Raw genomic sequence first — 15,104 nt, 5'->3', positions numbered from 1 at the left:
TTATTATTTGTTGTTATTTGTTATTAGTCCCATCCTTCAGCTCCTATTCAATACCTCCCATCTATCTCTTAACACCATCCATATCGGATTTCTATTTGCCATATATATTTCAACCGTACTGTGATGTTTTACAATAATTCTGAACCTTTCTATTCTCATTGCTTCTACAGATTGAGAGTTAAAAATAAACAGCTTTGCTAAAAGTATTATTATATTATTGATTGATTGACTATGACTTTTCAGATCACCCAGTAATGCTATCTGCAAGGTTAGTTCCAGGTAAATATTGCAATCCTTTAGCCATTCCTGGACCAGTGTCCAAAAACAAGCTACAAATGGACAGAACCAAAACAAATGGTCCAATGATTCCGTCTCTTCACAGCAAAATCTGCAGAGCTGGGAGGATTGTATCCCCCATATAAATAACATTCTATTGGTAGCAAGGATTTTATATAATAATTTAAATTGAAAGATTCTAATTTTTTGAATCCGGTGTCGTTTTGCGTGTCAGTTCATAAACACTATGCCATGGGATCGGTACATCAAAGATCTCTTCCCAACTATTTTGCAATCTATATGGGACGGCTGTCAATCCTTTGGTCCTTAAGTGAAACTGATATATTTTTTTATTTATCACAGTTTTCCTTAACCAATTATGTTCTTTAATGCAAGGCCGACAGACAAGTTCCTTACTTTCTCCCCCTCCACTTTCCTCTTCCATTTTGCGGTAATGCTGCCATTATTTGGTTGTAATTTTGGGTAGAGCAGACATTTCCATATGTTTTTGTTAGCTGCATGTGCGTCATAACTCCACCAGTCCTACCGATGATATCATTTACAAAGATTATACCTTTTTTAAACATTCTGTCAAAAAATAAAGGTTTTTTGTCAATTAGTATATTTGAATTTAACCACAATATTTGTTGCATTATTTGTTCTGTCGTTTCTGGAGGATTAAATTGAAATTGCAACCAACTTTCTATGGCTTGTTTTAGAAATAGTGACATTTGGGAGATTATTTCCTTTTCAAATAACTGAAAGTGTGAGGTTGTAATCTGAATAAAGGGAAAAAGGCCTTTCTTGAACATTGGGTGAGACAATCTTACTAATTTGCTTGAGAACCAGTTCGGATTTAAGTATAACTTTTGTAAGACTGAAGCTTTTAGTGATAGGTCTAATGCTTTAATATTTAATAATTTCTGTCCTCCGAATTCATATTCATTATATAAATATGCTCTTTTAATTTTGTCTGGCTTGCCGTTCCAAATAAAATTGAATATTTTTTTCTCATATAATTTAAAAAACTGTTCGCTAGGCGTAGGCAAGACCATAAGCAAATAGGTAAACTGTGATAATACTAATGAGTTAATCAGGGTGATTTTTCCACAAATTGACAGGTATTTTCCTTTCCATGGTAGTAAGATCTTATCTATTTTTGCTAATTTTCTATTAAAATTTATTGAAGTGAGATCATTTATTTCCTTTGGGATATGTATTCGAGTATATCCACATCACCATCAGACCATTTTATTGGTAAACTACATGGTAATGTAAAAATTGTATTTTTTAGTGATCCAATACGTAATATGGTACATTTGTCATAATTTGGTTGTAATCCAGAGAGGTTAGAAAATGTATCTAGATCCTCTATGAGGCTGTGGAGGGATTCTAGTTGTGGATTTAAAAAAAAACATGAATCATCAGCGTACAATGCCACCTTTGTTTTTAAGGTCTTTATTTCTAATCCTCTGATATTATTATTAGATCTGATTTTAATCGCTAACATCTCGATGGCCACAATAAATAGATATGCCGATAGTGGACAACCTTGTTTCCTCCTCTTGACAGTTTAAAACTTTCTGAGAAATAGCCATTATTTACTATTTTACACCTAGGGTTACTATACATGATTTTGACCCATTTTATAAGAGATTCTCCAAAATTGAAATGCTCCAGGCATTTATATATAAACCCCAGTCGAACTTTATCAAATGCCTTTTCGAAGTCTGCTATGAATAGCAGGCCTGGTTTCCCATATTTTCCATAGTGTTCTAATGTTTCCAATACTTGCCTTATATTATCTCCAATGTATCTTCCATGTAAAAAACCTGTCTGATTAGAATGAATAATATCCGGCAATACCTTTTTAATTCTATGCGCTATACATTTTGCTAGGATTTTTGCATCACAACACTGAAGTGTAAGGGGCCTCCAATTTTGTAAATGGACTGGATCTTTATATTTTCCACTTGTATCCTGTTTCAGTAATAATGAGATCAGTCCTTCTTCTTGAGTGTCAGATAATCTACCATTTACATAGGAGTGGTTAAAACATGCTAATAACGGTCCTCTTAGTATATCAAAAAGGTTTGGTATACCTCGACTGGTATGCCATCCAACCCTGGAGTTTTCCCAGACTTAAAGTCTTTAATTGCATCCAGAAGTTCCTCCTCTGTAATTTCACCTTCACATGAGTCTTTCTGTGTGGCTGTTAATTTGACATTATCAATAGAAAAAAATCTCTACAATTAGCTTCAGTTAGAGGAGATGGAGGCGACTGAAAAGAAAACATATGCTTAAAGTACTTTGTTTCTTCCTTCAAAATGTCATTTGGTGAATCATGGTGACTCCGTCAATTGTAACCAGTTTCATTAAGTTCTTTTGGTAGCATTCCTATGTTGAAGATTAAAAAAGAATTTTGTGCATTTTTCCCCATATTCCATCCAGTTTGCTTTATTTTTATAATATGTTACACTTGATCTTTCTTGAATAAATTTCTCCATTTCTTTTTGTTTTTCCTCTAATTTATTCTGAGCCTCTATGTTACAGTTTTTATTGCCATCTATCTGTTCTGTTAGACTTTCTATTTCCTTTCTTAGTATAAACTCTTTTGACCTAAATTGCTTTTGTTTTCGAGATGAGTACTGAATTGCATGGCCTCTAAAGGCACATTTAAAGGTGTCCCATACAATAAGGGGATTCGCTGTACCTATGTTATGTTGGAAAAAAATCAGTTATAAATTCCTTTGTTCTAATTATAAATAAATTATCATCCAATAGGCTTTGATTAAATTTCCAATATCCTCGCCCACGTGGAAATTCAGTAAGAGTAATATATATGCCTATTACATGATGGTCTGACCGCATTCTGTCCCCTATCAACACTTTTTTTTACTTTTGGTGCCAACGAGAATGAGATAAGAAAGAAGTCAAGACGACTAGCTTGATTCAGTCTCCGCCATGTATATCTCACTAGATCAGTATATTTAAGCCTCCATATATCTACTAGTTCTAATGTATCCATGACATTCACAATTTCCTTAAGAGCATGTGGGTGATTGTTTGTGGTGTGATTTCCTTTACGGTCCATTGAGCTATTTAAAACAGTATTATAATCCCCCACCATAATAATATTGTCTTGAGTTGCTTGCAGGCTTGATAATTTATTATATATATTGTCAAAGAATTGTGGATCATCATTATTTGGTCCATAAAGGTTAATGAGCCATATCTGTTTATGGTCCAATAACATATTTAAAATAATCCATCTACCTTGTGTATCTATTTGTACAATTTGCACATTTGGATCGAAATTACTATTAATTAATATCATCACCCCTTTTGAATTTCTTTGCCCATGGGAGAAGTATATTTCCCCCCATTCTTTTTTCCACGCTACTTCATCTCGAATTGTTGAATGAGTTTCCTGTATACAATAGATATTATATTCCTTCTCTTTGAGCCATGTAAATATTGTTCTTCTTTTGTTATTATCAGCTAAGCCATTACAATTATAACTGGCTATACTTATTTCACCATACACCATAATGAGATATAAGTTTCAAGTCTATTTATCATTATATATGTTTGTAAATTTACCAATAAAAAATAGCGTAATGATTGAGTGTCCATATAGCTGTACCGTGATATTTGCATTGCTACGGAGTAGCCCTTCAATTGTTCTCCACTAATTCCCCCGCTAAAGCCCCTTCCCATCCCAAGTTGAGCCGTCATCGCCGTGATCAGCATCCCACCCACGTCCCTCCGTATCCCTAAGGCCCCGAGAGGCCAGGACCCATCCATCGAAAACAGCACATAGTGCCACCCACAAAACAAAAGCAGGTCAACCGCCAAAAGCATTTCCAATGCTTTCACCTCTATATATATATATCTATTTATTTATTTTTTAATTATGCATATCCTATTTTTCATCATTATCAATTAATATGCGTAATAATGTCGGCAGTTCACGCGTAGGATTCTAACATATAACCCGGATTGCCATTGTATTACATTTAATTCCTTGACAAGTAATCATTATCCCAGCAAATAATTCCCGCGGTCCATCCCATACCCTCCCCCCAACATCCCCACCCCCCACAACAGACGTCAGACAAGCACACACGCACATACTCACATACTCCAACACACTCAACCCCCTCCCCTCCACAGTCCACCATAAAAACAGATACTCAACAGCTGTTATATCCCAGAGCCCAACTCGAGAAATAACTTGATCTACGAGTGCAGATACAGTTAAAGCTGACTGAGAAAGCATGCAGATTGAGTAGAAATTGATAACAATGTGAGATTTGATTAATCTACTTAATCTATGTCCAGTCCTAGGTGATGGAGATCAGATCACCCTCTTCACCTGAGACACAAACACTCTGATCCCCTGTTTTAACCATTTTCCCAAGCATCTCCATGCGATCAGACCTTTGATTATTTTGTGCCACCTGGGCTACAATGATAAACCCCCCTCTCTGATTGTCCGAGTGTGACCCCCCTCCCCATGGGTTACTGCAGCCAGTGTTGCCAGCACTGCCACTACCTGGGTGGGCGTACCCCACCGGAATCCCCACCGGCTAGGTAAAAGGTCGTCAAGGTTCTCATTAGCAGCTTTGAGAATTTCCTTGTTTATTATGCTCTCCCATCAGGGGGCTCTGGCTTTGTATGACCAACCCTGCCAGGCAGGCTCAGAATCTTGAGGGGGCGGTGCTGCTCAAGTAGGTCTCTGACCGTATTTTTTCTCTGTTTAGGCTGCATATTCACAGCAGGTCCAAAAAGAGATGGGAACTTCTCTTTGGTGTATAGGTCGCTCAGGTGGGTGTCAAGGTTATAGGGTTAGGGATCTTTCCATCATGATAGGACAATGGAAAATTAGATTAGTTGTATACTATATTTAAAAATGTATATCCCTCATCCACACAAAATTGACAGCTCTCTCTCTGTACCCCTGCTCCCAGACCCCCGGTCGGCTCCGGGGATATGCAACCATTTCCCCTCTCACTCATTTAACGCCGCACCTTTTCAAACACAAAAATGCATACCACATGGTTGACTGGGGAAGAAATGGGCCGAGCGTGCAAACGACCCCGCATCCACATCTGCCGCAAGGGGGAAAGGACGCCAGAGAGAACACAGGACCAACCACAACAACCATCCGCCAAAACAACAACCTCCCGCCAAAAAAAGCCATGTTCTAATTATTTGTATTTAAATATGTATTATTCTGCTTGTTATATCGTTTTATACAATACTATACTTACTATAAATGTCATTTAATATTACAATCCCTATCAGGTGCTCCAATATTTGACTCCTCTATTACCACTTAGAATAGCCATGGAGTAGTCTTTGTGTCTCTGAACATTTGGTTGTCAATATATAATTTATCCACCACTAATGCAACACGCTTCCCTTTTAATCTGTTTTCCTTGAAGATTGGATACAGAACTTTGCGCCTTTCTACAATCTCCCTCGGGAACTGATCATTCATGCCTATTTTTGTGCCAGCAAGTCTTTTTCCCAGGCTCTTCACCATAGCTTTCTCCTTAAAAAACGCAAATTTGGCAAACGATTGGGCGCTCATATTTCTGTCCTCTTTTTTCCTAAACGATGTACACGTTCGAGTTGGATTTTATCGACAGCCTCGAGTGGGATTTGTAGCGCTGTATGCAGGAAGTCCTTCATAACATTCTCTGTTATTTCTCCCTCCTTTTCCTGAATACCGGTAAGTACTAGATTTTCCCTCATCGATCTAGTTTGGATGTCTAGTAAGGCTGCTTTCAGAAGATTGTTCTCCTTTTTAGTTCCCTAACGTTCGTTTCTATTTTAGAGACTGTCACTTTTAATTCTTTGGTTTCTTTCTCTATTACCAAAGCTTTTTTCGTCACTCATTTGAAGACTCGCTTTCAACTCTTTTACGTCTTTACTGACCAGTTCTAGTATGCCCAATTTGTCATTTATCGACTTCAACAGATCGCTTTCCACACTTACCATACCTAGTGGTGAAAAGCATATGTCATCCGTATCAGTTGAAGAGTCGCGTTTTCTTTTGGGGATCGGCTCTCTCGCTTATCTTCCGCCATGTTTGGGTGTTGCGTGTTGATGTAATATTTGTCGATATATTTCTCTAGCCTTATGATCTGTTTTATGTTATTATCCAGATTGAATTATATTAACTGCGAATATATGAAATGCTAATATTTAGTCTAACTTACTGATTTTGAATATTATGTTTTTATCTTGAGGTGGTTTGTACCGCTTTCTATTCAATACGCCATGAGGGGATGGGGGAGAGAGAGAGGGGGGATGAGGGAGAGAGAGGGAAGGTGGGAGGGAGAGAGAGAGAGAGGGGATAAGGGAGAGAGACAGAGAGAAAGAGAGAGAGAGAGAGAGAGAGAGAGAGAGAGAGAGAGAGAGAGAGAGAGAGAGAGAGAGAGAGAGAGAGAGAGAGAGAGAGAGAGAGAGAGAGAGAGAGAGAGAGAGAGAGAGAGAGAGAGAGAGAGAGTGAGAGAGAGTGAGAGAGAGTGAGAAAGACAGAGAGAACAATATCATGAAAACCACTTTCCTTCATACACAAATATTGAATTACGGACTGTCATTCTCTTTCATTCTCTCTCTCATTTCATGCACCAAGTAAGTGTATCTTCTGTTCCTGTGAAATCCATGTTGCCAGAAGGAAGTGTCACAACTAAAGAATCACCAATAAACTCAAAGCCATTACCACCCAGAGCCTCTATACTCCCAACGCATTACAACAGTCATTGGCTTGCTCGTACTCATCAGCCCCGTATGCTAAGTGCAGCTAATTAGCAGACGTGGGGCATAATGCCTTTTACTGTATGTCTGCTAAATTTCCATCCCAAATGACACCCTATTCCCTATATAGTGCACTATTTTAGACCAGAGCTCTTTGGCACTGGTCAAAAATAGTGCACTTCATAGGAAATAGGGTGCCATTTGAAACCCAGACTAAGTTATTGGTATCAGTCGGGTATGGGAAGTTCATGACTTGATTGTTTTGCAGTGGCTTGATTGCGGCATGTCATCTCATTTGATTGTCAAAACATCATCATCGTAATTACTGAATTAATATTTCAATGCTGTGCTCTCTCTCTCTCTCGCCAAATTATACATTTTGGTAATTAAACAGACACTCTTATCAAGAGCATCTTAGTTAATGCATTGAACTAAACTAAACTAAAACTAAAACTTTTATCAAAAAGCAGCTATCTCTGTCTGTGACTGTCTGTATGTGTACGCATTTGTGCTGTTGTTGTGTGTTTCTATTATGATAATGGCTATGTGTGTTATGATCATGGATATGTGTGTTATGATAATGGCTATGTGTGTTTTGGTCATGGCTATTTGTGTTATGATCATGGCTATGTGTGTTATGATAATGGTTATGTGTGATATGATAATGGCTATGTGTGTTATGATAATGGAAACATGTGTTATGATAATCAAAACATGTGTTATGATAATGGTTATGTGTGTTATGATTTTGGCTATGTGTGTTATGATAATGGCTATGTTTGTTATGATCATGGCTATGTGTGTTATGATCATGGCTATGTGTGTTATGATAATGGTTAAGTGTGTTATGATAATGGCTATGTGTGTTATGATAATGGTTGTGTGTGTTATGATAATAGCTATGTATGTTATGATAATGGCTATGTGTGTTATGATCATGGCTATGTGTGTTATGCTAATGGTTAAGTGTGTTATGATAATGGCTATGTGTGTTATGATAATGGTTATGTGTGTTATGATAATAGCTATGTATGTTATGATAATGGCTATGTGTGTTATGATAAGGGTTATGTGTGTTATGATAATGGTAGGTGTGTTATGATAATGGTTATGTTTGTTATGATAATGGATATATGTGTTATGATAATGGCTATGTGTGTTATGATCATGGCTATGTGTGTTATGATAATGGCTATATGTGAATGATCCTGGCTATGTGTGTTATGATCATGGCTATGTGTGTTATGCTAATGGTTAAGTGTGTTATGATAATGGCTATGTGTGTTATGATAATGGTTATGTGTGTTATGATAATAGCTATGTATGTTATGATAATGGCTATGTGTGTTATGATAAGGGTTATGTGTGTTATGATAATGGTATGTGTGTTATGATAATGGCTACAGTGGCTTGCAAAGTATTCACCCCCTTTGGCATTTTTCCTATTTTGTTGCCTTACAACCTGGAATTAAAAGGGATTTTTTTGGAGGGTTGTATCATTTGATTTACACAACATGCCTACCACTTTGAAGATGCAAAATATTTTTTATTGTGAAACAAACAAGAAATAAGACAAAAAAACGTGCATAACTATTCACCCCCTCAAAGTCAATACTTTGTAGAGCCACATTTTGCAGCAATTACAGCTGCAAGTCTCTTGGGGTATGTCTCTATAAGCTTGGCACATCTAGCCACTGGGATTTTTACCCATTCTTCAAGGCAAAGCTGCTCCAGCTCCTTCAAGTTAGATGGGTTCCGCTGGCGTACAGCAATCTTTAAGTCATACCACAGATTCTCAATTGGATTGAGGTCTGGGCTTTGACTAGGCCATTCCAAGACCTTTAAATGTTTCCCCTTAAACCACTCAAGTGTTGCTTTAGCAGTATGCTTAGGGTCATTGTCCTGCTGGAAGGTGAACCTCCGTCCCAGTTTCAAATCTCTGGAAGACTGAAACAGGTTTCCCTCAAGAATTTCCTTGTATATAGTGCCATCCATCATTCCTTCAATTCTGACCAGTTTCCCAGTCCCTGCTGATGAAAAACATCCCTACACCACCGTGTTTCACTGTGAGGATGGTGTTATCAGGGTGATGAGTGGTGTTGGGTTTGCGCCAGACATAGCGTTTTCCTTGATGGCCAAAAAGCTCAATTTTAGTCTGATCTGACCAGAGTACCTTCTTCCATATGTTTGGGGAGTCTCCCACATGCCTTTTGGCGAACACCAAACGTGTTTGCTTATTTTTTTCTTTAAGCAACAACTTTTTTTCTGGCCTCTCTTCCGTAAAGCCGAGCTCTGTGGAGTGTACGGCTTAAAGTGGTCCTATGGACAGATATTCCAAATCTCCATTGTGGAGCTTTGCAGCTCCTTCAGGGTTATCTTTGGTCTTTTTGTTGCCTCTCTGATTAATGCCCTCCTTGCCTGGTCCGTGAGTTTTGGTGGGCGGCCCTCTCTTGGCAGGTTTGTTGTGATGCTATATTCTTTCTATATTTCAATAATGCATTTAATGGTGCTCTGTGGGATGTTCAAAGTTACAGATATTGTTTTATAACGCAACCCTGATCTGTACTTCTCCACAACTTTGTCCCTGACATGTTTGGAGAGCTCCTTGGTCTTCATGGTGCCACTTGCTTGGTGGTGCCCCTTGCTTAGTGGTGTTGCAGACTCTGGGGCCTTTCAGAACAGGTGTATATATACTGAGATCATGTGACAGATCATGTGACACTTAGATTGCACAGAGGTGGACTTTATTTAACTAATTATGTGACTTCTGAAGGTAATTGGTTGCACCAGATCTTATTTTGTGGCTTCATAGCAAAGGGGGTGAATACATATGCACGCACCACTCTCCGTTCTTTTTTTGGGGGGGAAACAAGTTATTTTTTTCATTTCACTTCACCGATTTTGACTATTTTGTGTTTGTCCATTACATGAAATCCAAATAAAAATCCATTTAAATTACAGGTTGTAATGCAATTAAATAGGAAAAAACGCCAAGGGGCACGAATACTTTTGCAAGGCACTGTATGTGTGTTATTATAACGGCTACGTGTCTTATGATAATGGCTATGTTTGTTATGATAATATGTACACTACCATTCAAAAGTTTGTGGTCACTTAGAAATGTCCTTGTTTTCGAAAGAAAAGCAACTTTTTTGTCCATAAAAATAACATCAAATTGATCAGAAATACAGTGTAGACATTGTTAATGTTGTAAATGGCTATTGTAGCTGGAAACGGCTGATTTTTTATGGAATATCTACATAGGCGTACAGACGCCCATCATCAGCAATCATCAGTCCTGTGTTCCAATGGCATGTTGTGTTTGCTAACCCAAGTTTATCATTTTAAAAGGCTAATTGATCATTAGAAAACCCTTTTGCAATTATAGTAGCACAGCTGAAAACTGTTGTGCTGATTAAAGAAGCAATAAAACTGGCCTTCTTGAGCCTAGTTGAGTATCTGTAGCATCAGCAATTGTGGGTTCGATTACAGTCTCAAAATGGCCAGAAACAAATAACTTTATTCTGAAACTTGTCAGTCTATTCTTGTTCTGAGAAATGAAGGCTATTACATGTGAGAAATTGCCAAGAAACTGAATATCTCCTACAACGCTGTGTACTACTCCCTTCACAGAACAGCGAAAACTGGCACTAACCAGAATAGAAAGAGGAGTGGGAAGCCCCGGTGCACAACTGAGCAAGAGGACAAATACATTAGAATGTAGTTTGAGAAACAGACGCCTCACATGTCCTCAACTGGCAGCTTCATTAAATAGTACCCGCAAAACACCAGTCTCAACGTCAACAGTGAAGAGGCCATTCTGGGATGCTGACCTTCTAGGCAGAGTTGCAAAGAAAAAGCCATATATCAGACTGGCCAATAAAAAGAAAAGATTAAGATGGGCAAAAGAACACAGACACTGGACAGAGAAAGATTGGAAAAAGGTGTTATGGACAGACAAATCGAAGTTTGAGGTGTTCGGATCACAAAGCGGAACATTTGTGAGACGCAGACCAAATGAAAAGATGCTAGAGGAGTGCTTGATGCCATCTGTCAAGCATGGTGGAGGCAATGTGATGGTCTGGGGGTGCTTTGGTGGTGGTAAAGTGGGAGATTTATACAGGGTAAAAGGGATCTTGAAGAAGGAATGCTATCACTCCATTTTGCAACGCCATACCATACCCTGTGGACGGCGCTTGATTGGAGCCAATTTCCTCCTACAACAGGACAATGACCCAAAGCACAGCTCCAAACTATGCAATAACTATTTAGGGAAGAAGCAGTCAGCTGGTATTCTGTCTATAATGGAGTGGCCAGCACAGTCACCGGATCTCAACCCTATTGAGCTGTTGTGGGAGCAGCTTGACCGTAAGAAGTGCCCATCAAGCCAATCCAACTTGTGGGAGGTGCTTCAGGAAGCATGGGGTGAAATCTCTTCAGATTACCTCAACAAACTGACAACTAGAATGCCAAAGATCTGCAAGGCTGTAATTGCTGCAAATGGAGGATTCTTTGACGAAAGCAGACTTTGAAGGACACAAATATTATTTGTATTAAAAATCATTATTTCTAACCTTGTCAATGACTACATTTCCTATACTTTGCTATATTTCCTATTCAAACTCATTTCAAGTATGTTTTCATGGAAAACAAGGACATTTCTAAGTGACCCCAAACTTTTGAACGGTAGTGCATGTTGTGAGTATTATTGTTTTCTGACTCCAGATGGCATATAAACCCAGCCTGACTCAAGCGCATGGAGGAGGGGTCATTTGCATTGTTTATTAACTAAATATGGTTGCATGCACACACACACACACACACACACACACACACACACACACTGGGTTATCAGTATGTACGCAGTATGGAGTATGATCCGTACTGAATGGTAAACAGGTGTGTTTTTACAACTCTTCTGATAATGACATAAACACTGCTATCAAATTCATCCAACTGTGACAGAGCTCTGATACTCACACACACAGTGACACTCACACGCGCACACACACACACACACACACACACACACACACACACACACGTACACACACACACACAGACACACACAGGCATACACATACACACTAAAACAACAGTTTAAAAGCCTACCTGGTGAGCGTCTTCCCACTTCTCAAGGTTTTCCATGTCCAACATATAGCTGACTACCTGGAAGAATTTCTGAGGAGAGAGAAGAGGAGGGTTGACTTAGAACTGAGGTATGTGAGTGTGCATAGCCAAGTCACCCACGTGCGCGCCGCCAGGAGCTGTAGGTTGCTCTCTTGAACGATTGTGTGTGTGTGTGTGTGTGTGTGTGTGTGTGTGTGTGTGTGTGTGTGTGTGTGTGTGTTTGTGTGTTTGGGGGGTGTATTTGTGCCTTCCCCACCCACCTGCGTGTCGTCGGGAGCTGGGATGTAGGTTGCTCTCTTGAAGGTGTCCGTCACATTTCGGAGAATCTCCGTGGAGAACAAGAGGTCACCGCTGTAATAGCTCCTCCTCTGTAAGAGCTCCAGGAGATTCCTCACGACCTGAGACATGCCCTCTCCAGCCAGGGTCCTCTGACCCTTCGCAAGATGCTCTCGCAACTGGGGACAGCAGAGGAGGAGGAGAGGGGGGAGACAAACACGGGTTAGAGAGAGATGGGGGAGGGGGTAGAGGGGGAGAGAGGAGGGCAGAAAAAGAGAGCGGGTGGGGTAGAGAGAGAGAGAGAGAGAGAGAGAGAGAGAGAGAGAGAGAGAGAGAGAGAGAGATGGAGGTGAGGTAGAGAGTAGAGAGAGAGAGATCTGAGACCTCTGATCCATACAAGTTAATCTTGCTTCTCTATCTTTGATTGTGATCTTGTAGGTATGTTTGTAGGTAGTGAATGACATGAATGACCAGTATCTTGGTCAACTACAGTGCCTTGCAAAAGTATTCTTCCCCCATGGCGTTTTTCCTATTTTGTTACATTACAACCTGTAATTTCAATGATTTTTTATTTGGAATTCATGAAATGGACATACACAAAATAGTCAAAATTGGTGAAGTGAAATTATAAAAATAACTTGTTTCAAAAAAGTATAAAAAACTAATTACGGAAAAGTGGTGCGTAAATTTGTATTAACCCCCTTTGCTATGAAACCCCTAAATCAGATCTGGTGCAACCAATTACCTTCAAAAGTCATATAATTAGTTAAATAAAGTCCACCTGTGTGCAATCTAAGTGTCACATGATCTGTCACATGATCTCAGTATATACACACATGGTCTGAAAGGCCCCAGAGTATGTAACACCACTAAGCAAGGGGCACCACCAAGCAAGCGGTACCATGAAGATCAAGGAGCTCTCCAAACAGGTCAGGGAGAAAGTTGTGGAGAAGTACAGATCAGGGTTGGGTTATAAAAAAATATCAGAAACTTTGAACATCCCACGGAGCACCATTAAATCAATTATTTTCAAAATGGAAAGAATATGGCACCACAACAAACCTGCCAAGAGAGGGCCGCCCACCAAAACTCATGGACCAGTTAAGGAGGGCATTAATCAGAGAGGCAACAAAGAGACCAAATATAACCCTGAAGGAGCTGCAAAGCTCCACAGCAGAGATTTAAGTATCTGTCCATAGGACCACTTTAAGCCACACACTCCACAGAGCTGGGCTTTACGGAAGAGAGGCCAGAAAAAAGCCATTGCTTAAAGAAAAAAATTAGCAAACTCTTTTGGTGTTCGCCAAAAGGCATGTGGGAGACTCCCCAAACATATGGAAGAAGGTACTCTGGTCAGATGAGACTAAAATTGAGCTTTTTGGGCATCAAGGAAAAAGCTATGTCTGGCACAAATCCAACACCTCTCATCACCCCGAGAACACCATCCCCACAGTGAAGCATGGTGGTGGCAGCATCATGCTGTGGGGATGTTTTTCATCGGCAGGGACTGGGAAACTGGTCAGAATTTAAGGAATGATGGATGGCGTTAAATACAGGGAAATTCATGAGGGAAACCTGTTTCACTCTTCCAGAGATTTGAGACTGGGACGGAGGTTCACGTTCCAGCGGGACAATGACCCTAAGCATACTGCTAAAGCAACACTTGAGTGGTTTAAGGGGAAACATTTAAATGTCTTGGAAAAGCCCAGACCTCAATCCAATTGAGAATCTGTGGTATGATTTAAAGATTGCTGTACACCAGCGGAACCCATCCAACTTGAAGGAGCTGGAGCAGTTTTGCCTTGAAGATGAGCAAAAATCCCAGTGGCTAGATGTGTCAAGCTTATAGAGACATACCCCAAGAGACTTGCAGCTGTAATTGCTGCAAAAGGTGGCTCTACAAAGTATTGACTTTGGGGGTGGGGGTGAATAGTTATGCACGCTCAAGTTTTCCGTTTTTTTGTCTTTTTTCTTGTTTGTTTCACAAAAAAAAATATTTAGCATCTTCAAAGTGTTAGGCATGTTGTGTAAATCAAATGATACAAACCCCCAAAAAATCAATTTTAATTCCAGGTTGTAAGGCAACAAAATAGGAAAAAATAATAAGGGGGGTGAATACTTTTGCAAGCCACTGTACCTAGCCCTCAGCCCCTAGCCCTTTTTAGGCATATTTGCAGACATAACTGGATAGATCTTAGTTACTATTTGTGTAATTCACATTACTGCATTACACACACACACAAACACACACACACACACACACACACACACACACACACACGCACACACACTGAACAGTGATCCTCAGTCACAACAGCAATCAACCTAATGAACCACGTCTCCATGCTAATGAAAGGTTATTGGTGAACGCAGGCCTAGGCTAAAAGTGCAATCAACCTATCACAGCCTACCTCGTGGCCACCCCGCTGGCTTTCATTATCGCCACGGAGACAGGAGGTCAGAGGTCACGCAGAAGGACAGTCAATGATTAGTCTTGGTTACCCAGAAGTAAAATTATCTAAAATAAAGTGTCATTTCCTGTTAACTATTGTGATTACCTTTGTGCAAAGGAAGGAAGCAAAATTTCCACCCTCACAAACGGAAACTCTCCGCCAAACCACTCCTTCCGCTAATGTCACCCGTATTTATAA

General features: G+C 39.7%; 1 protein-coding gene across 2 annotated transcripts in view; it reads right to left on the bottom strand.

Moving 5' to 3' along the window:
- LOC121572027 (adhesion G protein-coupled receptor B2) overlaps positions 1–15,104 on the bottom strand; it is a 467,080-nt gene that overhangs the window by 197,778 nt on the left and 254,198 nt on the right. For both annotated transcript variants that reach the window (XM_041883878.2, XM_041883879.2), the window contains exons 10-11: positions 12,438–12,632; positions 12,160–12,228 (exon numbers count right to left, since the gene is read on the bottom strand). In XM_041883878.2, coding sequence (XP_041739812.2) covers positions 12,160–12,228; positions 12,438–12,632 — 264 coding nt within the window. The remainder of the gene's footprint in view (positions 1–12,159; positions 12,229–12,437; positions 12,633–15,104) is intronic.

Source organism: Coregonus clupeaformis, chromosome 8 (genome assembly GCF_020615455.1).
Source record: "Coregonus clupeaformis isolate EN_2021a chromosome 8, ASM2061545v1, whole genome shotgun sequence".
Taxonomy (NCBI): domain Eukaryota; kingdom Metazoa; phylum Chordata; class Actinopteri; order Salmoniformes; family Salmonidae; genus Coregonus; species Coregonus clupeaformis.
This window is presented reverse-complemented; position numbering and strand designations above follow the sequence as displayed.